We start from the raw sequence: 13019 nt of genomic DNA on the forward strand, positions 1-13019 counted from the left end.
ATTTATACTGGGGCACGTGCCCCAGTAAATGGGGTCTGGCGACGCCGATGGAGATAGACCTTTTATTATCAAGGTCCTCTACTATGGAACCAACTACCAGTTTTAGTCAGTGAGGCAGAAATCCTGTCTACTTTTAAGGGTTGGCTTTAAACTTTCCTTTTTAAAAAAGCTTGTAGTTAGAGTGTCTCAGCTATCTCTATAGTCTTAGGCTTAGACTGCTGGAGGACATAGGGACCCCTTTTCATCATTCTACTTCATTCTCTACTCTCCCATTCTGCAGTATTTGTTAGTTCAACCTTTATCAATACGCTCTCGCTGCTTTTTCTAAGCTTTATCTGTTTTGTTGCTCTTTGGCTCTGACGCCATCCTGGAAAAAAAAAACAGCTGTGCTGATGTCATCAACACCTTTGTCTATGGATGTTGGAGCTTGGCCTGTTTTTCAGTATAGTCCTGTTTCTCTTACTTTGACTAACTGTATGTGCTCTCTTTCATCCTCTGATATGTGGCTCAAAGAGTCGATGCAATCAGCTGGTTTTCCATAGATAAAATTTTTTTAACCAGTCTGACTGTGTGATATGGTTGAATTATCTATGTAAAGTGCCTTGAGTTGTGTTGTGAATTGGCACTATATAAATAAACAGAATTTAATTGAGTTTAAATGAACTGGCGCACTCCGTGGTATCTCTTCTGTGCTTGGAACATGGCTTGATTTATTTATTTTTTTCCTCTTTTACTGTATAGTTTTAATTTTACAATTTTGTTTTTTTTCCATATTTTTTAGTCTAGTATGTATGCTTTTGTCGCTCTTGGCTTTGTAAATGACCATCTCAATTTTCAAACTGTTGGACAATATGCTATTTTTCTTTTGTTGTTTTTATCCTATTCAAACCAAGTCAATCATTAAGTGTTAAGGTTGTGAGAAGCTGGTGTGCATATGGAATTAGACCCAAGAAATCAAACGTGACATATTCTCACCCCAGCTGATATACACATCTTGTGATCAATGAAGTCCATGCTGTACAACATGAAGCACACAACACAGCATGCCATGAAGAGAAAGATGAAGCCATACTTCACAGGGTAACGGTTTCTGGAAACTCGTCCTTCATTTAGAAGAGGTGACCGGATCTCACTCTGAATTGAATGACAAAAAGATAAAAACAAACAGTTCTTATAGTTTGGTGTGAATGCTTTTGGATGCATTTGAAACATCCATTCATATCTTTTTTTTTTTCATAATTTAAAGCAGTGTTTTCAGTTTTGGTTGATTTTGGCTCCCCTCCAGTGGACAAAAGCAATATTGCTTTGCCTGAAGGAAGACAGCATTTCCAATCAGGACCATCACTTGGCCTATTGTTCCTGTTACCTGCAGTTTCTACATTTCCGTTCCGGAGGCTGTGTGAAAGATGAATAGCCATTAGGTAATGAATCTAATAGTGGGGAAAGAATGTCCTATGACTGTGGTTTTGTACCATATTCCTGCACCGTCACCTCCGCCGCCCCCCACCTCATTGGACTCATAAGTGACTGATGTGTTAAAGATTTTATAGCCTTGAACCAGATAAATATAATATTACAATTCATAATGTTATAGTAAACAGACTTATAGATCAGAGTAGGAAGGTGCTGCATTTGCCTGAATATCAACCCTGCACAATTTTCACAAATAAACAGTCTCTCGGGAAAATTTTTTCATGTTCCATCTTTACAACGAATGGGAAAAGGGGGGAATGAAGCATCCCGTAAGGCTGTCTGCAAATTTGTAGTTGTTTGGTGTGGCACGGTTACTGCCAACCTCCTCAAAGTTGCTTAGTGCTGCTGAAAGAGATACAAACCCCCTTGGGCCATGACATAAGTGCCATTCAGATAGTTGTAAGTCAATATACAGTGGGGCAAAAAAGTATTTAGTCAGCCACCAATAGTGCAAGTTCTCCCACTTAAAAAGATGAGAGAGGCCGGTAATTTTCATCATAGATATACCTCAACTATGAGACACAAAATGAGAAAAAAAATTCCAGAAAATCACATTGTCTGATTTTTAAAGAATTTATTTGCAAAATATAGTGGAAAATAAGACTGTCACTTGGCAATCCAGGAAGATTTGTACAGAACTTTTTTAGGTTTATCCCCTGCTCAGTGTGAGACTCAAACAATCCTTCCCTTCCAGGGGGAGAAGGCCAAACATCCAGCTTGCAGGAAGGCTGCCCAAAACTGGCAAACACTCTGGCGTCGAGGTAGTGACAGTCCATGGCTCAAATAGTCCTCAGTGATTAGTCAACCAGCCGCAGGTGTGTGAGAGGACCGACGAGGACAGGGCACCACCTGGTGTTGGAGGGAGAGAAGACACAAAAACACAACCCACACAAACTGGATTCCTAACAAATCTTTCTCACCATCCTTAGCATATTTTTTGAACTTGCATTGCTGTGAGGAACGCACAGTAGACCTTTATTAGTCTTGGCAGCTCACTTAACCTCACATCCTTTCCTACAAGGTCCCAGAATATGTCAATATTGTCTTTTGTTGGAGTTGCTTGCTATATATGACATGGTATTCAATAAGATCAACTTAAGGGAACAGGGATCTTAGCCCTTCCATTGTAAAGTAAAATAAATGTTTCAATGAACATTGTAATAAACTGTCCAAAGTTACATTAATCAATTATTTATATTAACATGAAGCTGACTCTGTCCCTTCAAATAATGACGAGGCGAGAAGCAGGGTCAGATCTTTTAGGACCCCGATGAGTGGCTGGTTGAGAGGAACAGAGGATAAGTTCTTTTGTAAAACGGGCTTCTCACAGATCTACAACAGCATAATAATTAAAACAGCATAAGAGGTAAAGAAAATACAGCCTATACTTGCATACTGTTGAAAAGATTTGATAAATAAAAATGTTCTTCTCTGCTGACACAGGGAGCTTTGCATCTGCTCCAATGAAAAGCTCTTCATCAACCAACTGATATCTTTCTCCATACTCCACCTCCCTGAGAGGTGCACCCATGATGGTCCAGGTTGGTGAGATGTAACTCAGGATCCTCCTGATCAGCCTATCTCCTTTTGAGTCTATAAATGTGTACTCCCTGTAGCTGTAGTGAATATCATTGGTCAAAACAACAACACAAAATTAAATAAAATGCTTGAATAATATCATATTTAAATCTAAAGTGCTGTTATTTACCTATTCATTCAACTTGGAAGTTCATATAAATTTTAGATAAAGGCTTGAGGGCACCACTCAGAAGTAATCATCAGCAAAGAATTTGGTAACATCCATACTTCGCCATGATTTTCCAAAGGCCTTCTCTAGAAACAGTATCAAAAGCCTTGGTGAGATCGACATAGGTGGAGTAGAGGTCGGTGTTCTGTTCCTGACACTTCTCCTGTAGCTGTCTGGCAGCAAACACCATGTCGATGGTCCCACGTTCTTTCCAGAAGCCACACTGGCTCTCAGGTAAGAGGCCTTGCTCAAGGTGATCAATGAGGCAGTTCAGCAGAACTCTCGCCAGGATCTTCCCTGTGATGGACAGCTGGGAGATTCCACAATGATTGTCGCAGGCTTGGCGGTTTCCTTTGCTTTTGTAGAGGTGTATGATGGAGGCATCCTTGAAGTCCTTTGGTACTGTCTTGTGCTGCCAGATGAGCTGAAAGAACTGGTGAAGTTTCTCTATCAGGACCACACCACCTTCTTTGTAGACCTCAGTGGGGATGGAGTCTGAACCAGCTGCTTTGCCACTGGATAAGAGTTGGACTGCTTTCTGGATCTCCTCCAAAGCTGGTATGGCGTCCATTGTCTCTTCAACAGGGACTTGAGGGAGCCTGTCAATAGCCTCATCATTGATGGTGGAAGGTCTGTTCAGAACGCTATCAGAACGTTCTGCACATCTTTCTAGGAGTTTCTCTTTGTCAGTAATCAGCGTTTTCCCGTCAGCACTGAGGCCAGGGAACCTGAAGAGGTAGGGCAATAGACTTCCTACAAGCTGTCATAGAAGTTCTTCATGTCATTACTGTCTGCAAAGCCCTGGATCTTGTCAGCTTTGCTGCTCAACCAGGAATCCTGCAACTTTGCTTGAATGGTGCTCTTCACATTCCTCAGTCTGTCCTTCTTTGATACTGATCTTGGGTCCTCAAGATGGGCTCTGTAGGCACTGTGTTTTTCCTCCAGCAGCTACTTGATCTCCATGCAATTTTAATCAAACCAGTCCTTGTGCTTCCTGGCGGACGGCCAGAGGCACTCCATAGCTGTGTTATACACCATGTCATGGAATGTGGCCCATGCGGTCTCAACATCCTGACCTTCCAGGACAGTGGAGTCCAAGCGTTCATCCAAGGTGATGACAAAAGACTGCCTGATGTTGAGTATGCAGTACTTGCAGTATTCAAGGTGAGACAGTCAGTAGGAAAGTTCAAAGCATTTATTAAATAACAACCAACGAAACTAAAATGGAGCTACTATGATCTATGGCTCGCAGATACTGCAGGAGGGGGGTGGGGCACCGCCCAATCTCTGACACTCTGGTTTAACAGTTCAGTCCATTACCCTTGAAAGGGCTGCGATCCAGCAGGTGGGCTGACACCCAGTGTCCCCAGTGCTGCAGCTCCGGAGGATTTGCAGGAAGCCGATCCTGGACAGGGCTTCAGAACAGGCAGGATCCAGGCTTCCAGGCATCCTAGAGCTCCCAGGAGGGTTCAGAGTCCAGAAGCGTGACCACGCGGACACGCACAGGAGCAGACAGGATTAGGTGTAGATGGGCAGGCTCAGTGGAAGAGGGTAGCCAAGACAGGAGGTGGAACCAGAACTTGAGCAGGACCGTTAAACTGCTCTCCACCTTGGAGCCAGGCTTACTGGAATAAAACTGATCCTCCCCCGCATAAAGAGCCAAAAACCCAAAGGGCTCAGCAGGGGAGGAACAGTGGATGAGCAGTAGACAAAACAGACACAAAACCCTCTTTCCACTGGCCACCAGGATCCAGGACATGAACCCTAGAATAAACAGAACCGAACAGACTGAACAGAAAACAACATCTAATGATCTGGCCATGATAGCTGGAACTGAGCGCAATATAAGGGAAACTGGAAGGTGGATGAGATGAATGATAACTAGGAGCTGGAAAGGGTGAAGCAGGTGAAAGGAATGAGTATTCAAGGACAGCTATCACAGCAGATCATGACAGCCATATGTTGTTGCTATCTGACAGTGGCGAATAATAACAAAGATGGCGCAGGCCCTGTGCAGTGGAGGGGGATTTATGTGACCAACAGGGAGCAAAAAGCAGTGATCATCTATCCAAACGTTAAGTAAACTGAGTTCGCTATAAACTATATAGTCCCCACTCTATATAGTGATTGAGGGATTTCGATTTGTATACATTCTGTGTTCACAAAGTGACAATAAAAGTTGTCTAAGTCTAAGATTTAGGAGTTAGGGCAGACGTTCAGACACAGTAAGCTTGTATGAGCTATGAGAACAGCAACTGTTAAATAGGGCGTGGACGACAAGAAATTGACTCATGCATGTCCTTGTACGTGTTTAATCGCTGTTCCCTCTTGGGTGTTGGTAGAGGGTTGTTTTTTTTTTTTTTTTAAGTGCAGAGGGCCGTTGTTTTCACAAATTTGCGAAAATCTTCCACTATACCTTTAATTTAATATTCGCAAGTGCAACAAAAGCATTAGCCTTCCAAGTGGTTACAGGTGGCTAAATTACCTTTTCACTGTAGAGTCAAGTAATTTTTAAATACCGAATTATTTAAATCGGGTGTGTTGAAGTAGAGAAACATCTAAATGGTGAAAGACACCAGTCATTGAAGACTTTAAATTAAGCATTGTGTTATAGGATTTGGTCATTGGGTCAGCTTTTTCCAAAGCATAGTTCAGTCGATTCACTGTCCAAATTTTGTTTGCTGAGAACAGCTGCTTGTGTTTTTCTCTTTGCAAGGCAACATTATTTGACACTGGTTAAAACACTGTTAATATGCAACTGTTTTCAGACATCAGCACTTCTGATGTGTTGATGGCTACTTTTATATGTGAAAGCTGGTAACTTAAATCATGATGTCCCTAGTCTGCAGGTTGGTTGGGTGAAAAAAAGAATCACATCAAAATGAATCAGTCACAGTAAATTTTATTTGTAAGGTCTGCAGCTAACATTCATTGTGTGCTTTAGCACAGAACCTAAATATGACTACACCACATATTTATCGGAAATACTGATAAGATCTCAAAATCCATTAGCAATTTAATAATGTGAGAAACTAATTTAGTTTGGCAATCAAGAATCTGAATTATGGAGCAAACGGAATGAAAATGAATAGTTATGAATGTCATGGCTTGGACCCCATATCAAATTATTGTTTTTCTTGGATCAGCCAGAGCTATAATTTGTGCTTTGTGAGGTTGTCATTCTCCTTATTTCATCAAAAATAATTTAAACTGAAAATAACTTACCTAAAACTAGAAAATAAATTTGCTCCTAATGCTGTAGGAACAGGCACACATTATTTAACTATGCACTTCTATATTACTATTTTTGTATTTTCAGCCTTCAAATAACATTTCCTTAGTTGTAGAGCAATAAGGGTACTAACTTTGCCTTAAAGAAAGCACAGTTATAACATGGATGTTATCAAACAGTTGCCTTGGAATGGATAAGGAGGGTGAATAAAGGATAATTAGGAGGAGGTGCTCTACAGCACCTGTGGCTGCCAGTACAATATAGCTATAAAAACAAAATCCTTGTACCAAGGTTTGCTTGAAAGATATAGTATTTTTAAGGAATTTGCCCAAGGTTTAACACTTGCGCTTTGCTCAATCTTATTAAATTGTGTCAGGGTTGATTTTTTTTAGATCTGTTTAACTTATCAAACAAAGATATACTAGTGTAGCATAATGTTCAGCATCAATGAGCATTATTTCTCTCAAGGAAATTTCAATAATATAAATATTTTAAGATAAATGCAGCCTGCACAAACAGTTAGCTTTTCAATGTGGACATGAAACATTGAAAACATTCTTAAGTTCACAAATGCGCCCTGCTTGTGCATGATTATTGTATCAAAAACAGTGACTTTTTAAAGTTTGAAATGACTGGCAAAGAGTGGTTCATTTAGAATTTTAGAAGTTTTAAGTAACTTTCTCCTGTCTTTTTGAGGCTTACCTTTATGTTTTTCTTCATTGTCATCTGAAATGTTGTCATATGCACAAAGACGTCTCTACCGCAATCTCCTCACAGGGTGTAACCAGTAGACGCTGTCCTTACAAATGAAAATTCTTTTGGCTCTAGTTCCGGGTTTAATCCGGGCCAATCACTACCATAAAAATTGCAGAGTTCTTATTCTTATCTTTGTTGTTTGGAAACTGAAATAAATATTACTTTTTATTCAGTATTATGAGAGGTGTGGCAGTTGGGAAAGGACAGTCATACACCATACTCAAGTTCGCCAAAATACAAAGGAATTCAAACCAAAAAGTTAGTCACAGGTGGCATGATCAGGGACTGTGCTAGTTTTTTTTGGGTGCCCTAAGTGCAAATGCTTTGTATTGCCTCCTAATGAGCACACCAATCCACTTTTTTCACTTCATGCAATTTCAGTTTAGAACACTTATAAGATTAGCAGTGTTGGGCAGGCTACTTGTCCAGTGTAGTGAGCTAAGCTATCAGTTACTCAACAATAAATTAAGCTTCACTACACAAAAGCTACCACCTAAAGAATTATAGCAAGCTAAGTTACACTAATGTGTTAAAAGTACAGTAGCTTAACTACATCAGAAGCTACTTAACGTTGTACCAACCTAATATCAATTCCAAATTAGTCTGATACACTGGTTAAAATATTTATTAAAGATCAGCCAATGACATAACACAGTGTAAAAATTGCTTTATGATCAGCATAATAAAAAAACTAAAGTAATTACTAGTAGACAAAAAAATAAACAATCTGCTGTTTTTAGAACAAAATTAAAGGTACTGTGTAGTGTTCTACACATCGAGACATGGCTATGAGTTTGCATTCAATGGACATCTCTAGGGAAAACAAAACCCTACAAAAGGCATCTTATTTCTTTAGGGTCTCCCTTAGAGAAAACTTCTTCAGACCTCAATTAAACAGTCGATTCAAGTAACAAATAAAACTGTTTACAAAAGAAGGTGAAAAAATAAAGAAGCTAATTAAGAGATATATAAACATTTATGTCTCACCGTATAATTTAATTTCAACCTACATATTTATTCATTGTATTTTGGGGGGTAATTAATTGAATGCTTTATTTATTGAGCATGTATTTATTCATGTATTTATTTTTATACATGGGAGAGCTGTTCCTCCATACCTAAAAAATCTTATCTGTGCAAATAAGCCTTAAAACATCTGAACACGTACTTTTTATCAGAGGATTCAACGAGTTTCAAAATCTCTGAAGATCAGGCCACAGTGTGGTAGCGATCCTGTGTGTGTGGCTGTGTGTCTGCGTGTGTCTGTGTGTGTCATTCTTTGAGTTCCACTGCAGTATGCATGCGCATGTTTCGTAGACACAGACAGGAGAGGCACATGCATGAATGTCCAACGAATAACTCCGATTGTTGTTTCAAAAGTAGAAAACCTGGTTTCATTACTTAGTTTTACCCTGGATTTTGTAGCGTTTGAGGACCCTACGTCGCTACTTGACATGTAGTTAAACTAATAGCTTCGCTACATGTAGTGGCGCTACTGCCCATCACTGAAGATTAGTAACTTATAAGATTGCCCATATTATGTATCAAAAAACGTTTTTTTTTTTTCATTAGAGATGCTCATCATAATTACATAATCTGAGAGGAACTAATTAATTGTGTCAGCCCAAACACTTTAAAAATCAATGTGTCAGTCTGTGGAGGGAGTTCTGTTTTGGAACAGCCTTGCAGAAGAGTTCAAATCTCTTAAAACCTTGCACAATTTAAAATAAGGTTTAAAAGATTTGTTACACACCTACATTTCCATAATTCCATAAAAAATGTAAACCTCAGATATTGGAGATTTGGTTAAAAAAATGATTGTAAGGCTTAGCAAGCTTCTATGTAAACATATACAGAGCCAAAGCTTATTTATTCTGCCAGAGGAATAATTACAAGAATAAAATGTGTTGCTTTATTCCTGTGTCCTCCAGAAGATAGAAATCTTGAGGTATGGAAATATAGTCTCACATGCAAAGCAGATACTGTATGAAGGCTTGCAACCCCCTACTTGCAATGTGCAGCATATACTGCATAAGTGACTCTGCCATTTCCCACATCTGTGACCATTACTGTGACATCCTTCTAAAGTTTTTGTTGTATTATCCAAGATCATGAATGGTCTAGTGTTGATTGCCATGTAAAAAGATTTTAAACAGGTTGTCAAAAATTGAAAAATTGAAATACTTAAACCACTGCCTGATGAGTGAGTCTCTATGGAAGTAGCCCAATTTGTTTTAACGACACTGACTGATTTCTTTGATGTGTTCAACTGGGGATCTATGGTGCCATCTAGTGCTCACCAAGAATCCTCGTAGTAGTTATCAGAGGGGCCAGCAGGAGAAGAGAGGTTAAAAGCTAATTAAATATAAAAGAAAATACATAGCCTATCATGCTATTTTTTTTTGTGTGTGTGTTTTTTATTGCCATTACACGATCACAAGTACAGAGCAATGAAATTAACCATTAACCATTTAACCCATGGGTAAATGCATGGCATTGTGGGACACCCGCGGAGCAGTATGGGGTTAAGGGTCTTTGCTCAAGGAGCCAGAGTGGCAGTGCCTGGGAGTGGGGCTCGAACTCAGAACCTCTGGATTCCAAGCGCAATGCCCTAACCACTAGGCATTACCATTAAGGGTCTTGCCTAATGACCCACATTGGCAGCTCATTCCCCCAGTTGAGATATGAACCCAGGGCTCCAGTTTGCAGGATGGGTTATTTTTGTGTTTAACTTTTAACTTTTCATATTGTAAACAACCGAGTTTTATTGCAACTATTTACCGTACACATGATTTCTGTCAAATGTTTTAGATTGGTGCACCTACGATCTATAACTTTGGCATCAGTACCTTTTTTGTGAGCATTAATTGATAGCTATGTCTAATAAATAAATAAAAAGTAATTAAAAAAAACATACATAACTTTTGTCAATCTGTAATCCATGTTTTTAAGAACTGGTACCACAAAAATATTAGACATTGGTAGATATGATCTGTCATGATTTAATTAAGATCAGACCCAAATGCAGAAGACCAAGCAGAGAGACCAGGGAAAAAGTTTAACAGGTTTATTGGGGATTGTGACGAATCCAGTGTTGCTCTGAACACTGCTCAACCGGAACTGAAAGGTGAGAGGAAGACACTGCGGTTAGTTCAGGCTCGGTGGGAAATTTGATTCTCGAACTTGAAGAGGAGAAATAGATTGCTGACTCATGTTTCCAGAGAAGTTGTTGACTCTTTGATTCCAGTCTGTGTGCGGTAGTTCCAGTGTTTGTCTGATTCGGTGGAGGGCGGACAGGGTTTACCCAGAATGCGGTTGTCTGTAGGTGAACTGAGAAGCTGAAGAAGATTTCCTGAGGTACTTGAACGGGTGATGAATCCCTTGCTCAGTGTGAAGCTCAAACGATATCTTGAGGAAAAGTTAATTCAAACCTCAACTCAGATTGAAGCTCAGATGATCTTTCCAGGGAGTGAAGGTCAGAAAAATCCAGTTTGCAGGATGACTTCCTGACGAGAGGCAAAGACAAAAAACAAGATTAACACCCAGGTTGACAAGAACTCACTTTAACTCAGCAAAACTCAGCTTGGCTAAAGTACCCAAAACTGGCAAACACTCTGGCGTAAAGGTACTGGCAGTCAGCAGCTTAAGAGTGCTCCGTTAATGAGGTAACTCACAGCAGGTGTATAGGGAGGCGGACCAGAACCAGGTGCCTCCTGGTGGAGAAAGGGAGACAAACACAGAAAACACACACACAGACAGGAATCCTGACATGATCAGTTTTTCATTACCGATTTGAACTCTTTGGCAACAGATTCATCAAAGGGTACAGAAAATAATATCAGGAGATATTTAAGTTTATTTGACCACTGAGTTATTAGTGGGCTGCCTTTCTCATGTTCATGCCTGACATATCTATTCAGCAATACTAACCTCACTAACAAATAAAGGTACTGAAAATATTATACATTAGATGTCTGCAAGTCCTCAAGCTGAAATGGACAGCTTCAGGTTGACACCTCCAATACAAAAAGCATGAAAATATATAGCAGATATAATGACATAAACAAAAACTAATTGATCATTTAAAAAATAAACAAGCTTTATGAATATATGTGTTAAGGCTGAGAAGAGCCAGTTTTCAGGGCAGACAGACAGATTTCTCAAAAACATTTATTTAGGAACCTCAGCAGGGAGAGAACACAGGTTAGTGACCACATCCATCAGACAGAGGATAATGAACGTGTGAGTCACTAACCTGGTCTTAAATTTCAGTCCTTGCCGAGAGGGCGAGGTTGGTTCCAGCTGGTTGGCTGCCAACAATACCCCCATAGAGTCCCAGAAACTGTAGTCCAGGAGGTCGGAGGACAGACAGGAGATCTGAACTGAGCAGACGAAGGGAGGCAGGATAATCCAGAGGGCAAAGCCAGTGTCAAGGACGTGCTCAGAAACCAGTACCAAGAGATCAGAGATCAGAAGAGGTAGTGAAGAGAATCCAGAACAGGGTCAGAAATCAGTTCCAGGTTTGGTACACAGCAGAATCCAATAGGAGTCTGAAGACAGGTCAGGCAAACAGATCAGAATGACAACAGGCTGGCTCAGAAATCCAGAGGCAGAAAGGGTTGGATCTGGCAATCAGAATCACTTAAATATGCTGGAAAACTCTCATTATGGGCTTTAATAATCTGGCACTGATGACTGGTAGAAAGCAGGTAAAATAGAGGCCGGAGCAGGTGGATCAAATGAACAATTATGAGATACTGGGCAAAGCTAGGCAGGTGATTGAAATGAGTATTCAAGCCAGTCATCAGCTCAAAAATCATGACATGTATGTATGTTTTTGCATGAGTCAGACTGCGGATCTTTGCAGGTTGCAAAAAGAGATCTACAAAATGAAAAGCTAATGCCTTAGTTACTGGAAAACCATATACTCAATAAACTGAAAATGTTTCTGGCTGCCTCCCTCCACGATCCCTGTCTTCTTCCATCCATTCCGGAGTACAAATCTCAGTGGCTCCGACCGGTCCTTTGAGACACCGGAGTGCTACTCCCATATTGTCGGCCAGTGCGGATCTACCAGCTGGGCTGTGTGCCGGGAAATCTCCGCTCGCTCAACCACTTCTCTCGTCAGACCGACCGATGCTCAGTTCACACGGCCCTTATAAATGTTAGATGTCTTACAAATAAGACGTTTATCTTGAGAGACTTTTTTACAACACATGATCTGGATTTCCTCCTTTTGACAGAGACCTGGGTGAAACCAGGTGAGAACAGCGCCTTCTCGGAGCTCCCCCCCCCCCCCCCCGGCTGTCGCGGGGGCGGCCTGGCTGCTATATTTAAGGAGAGCTTCAGATGCCGGACGATAAACCACCAAAAATTAGTCCAGTTTTGAACTGCGGCTGTTTGTGATCAACCTTACCTGCCCTGTGCTGTGTGCCTCAGTTTATCACCCACCCAGATCTAATAAGGACTTTCTTCAAGAGTTCTCAGAGTTTTTGTCTAAGTTTCTCCCAAAATTTGATAAGCTGCTGATTTGTGGAAACTTTAATATTCATCTTTGTTGTGCAGCAAATCAACTGGCCAACGAATTCAAAGGCCTTTTAGTCTCCTTTGATCTCACTCAATCTGTTAATGTACCAACTGTTGTGATTCTATAGTTAAATTCTATTCCCAGCCCACTGGGAATTTATGTTTCTGATACTTTAAGATGTTTATTGCCCTCCCCTGTAGGGGTGGTAAAATATCTTATTTAATCAGATATTATTTCAGCTGTTATATACTGTTTATGACACACAGTCCTACTAACTGTGTGTT

General features: G+C 40.3%; 1 protein-coding gene across 1 annotated transcript in view; it reads right to left on the minus strand.

The window, feature by feature from the left end:
* LOC107099469 (NXPE family member 3-like) overlaps positions 1-3791 on the minus strand; it is a 25638-nt gene extending 21847 nt beyond the window's left edge. Inside the window, exon 1 of the mRNA XM_015397607.1 lies at positions 3280-3791. Within this exon, the coding sequence (XP_015253093.1) occupies positions 3280-3791 (512 nt within the window). The remainder of the gene's footprint in view (positions 1-3279) is intronic.
* Positions 3792-13019: the final 9228 nt, after the last annotated feature.

This window comes from Cyprinodon variegatus, unplaced genomic scaffold, assembly GCF_000732505.1.
Source record: "Cyprinodon variegatus isolate N-32 unplaced genomic scaffold, C_variegatus-1.0 Scaffold873, whole genome shotgun sequence".
NCBI classification, from domain to species: domain Eukaryota; kingdom Metazoa; phylum Chordata; class Actinopteri; order Cyprinodontiformes; family Cyprinodontidae; genus Cyprinodon; species Cyprinodon variegatus.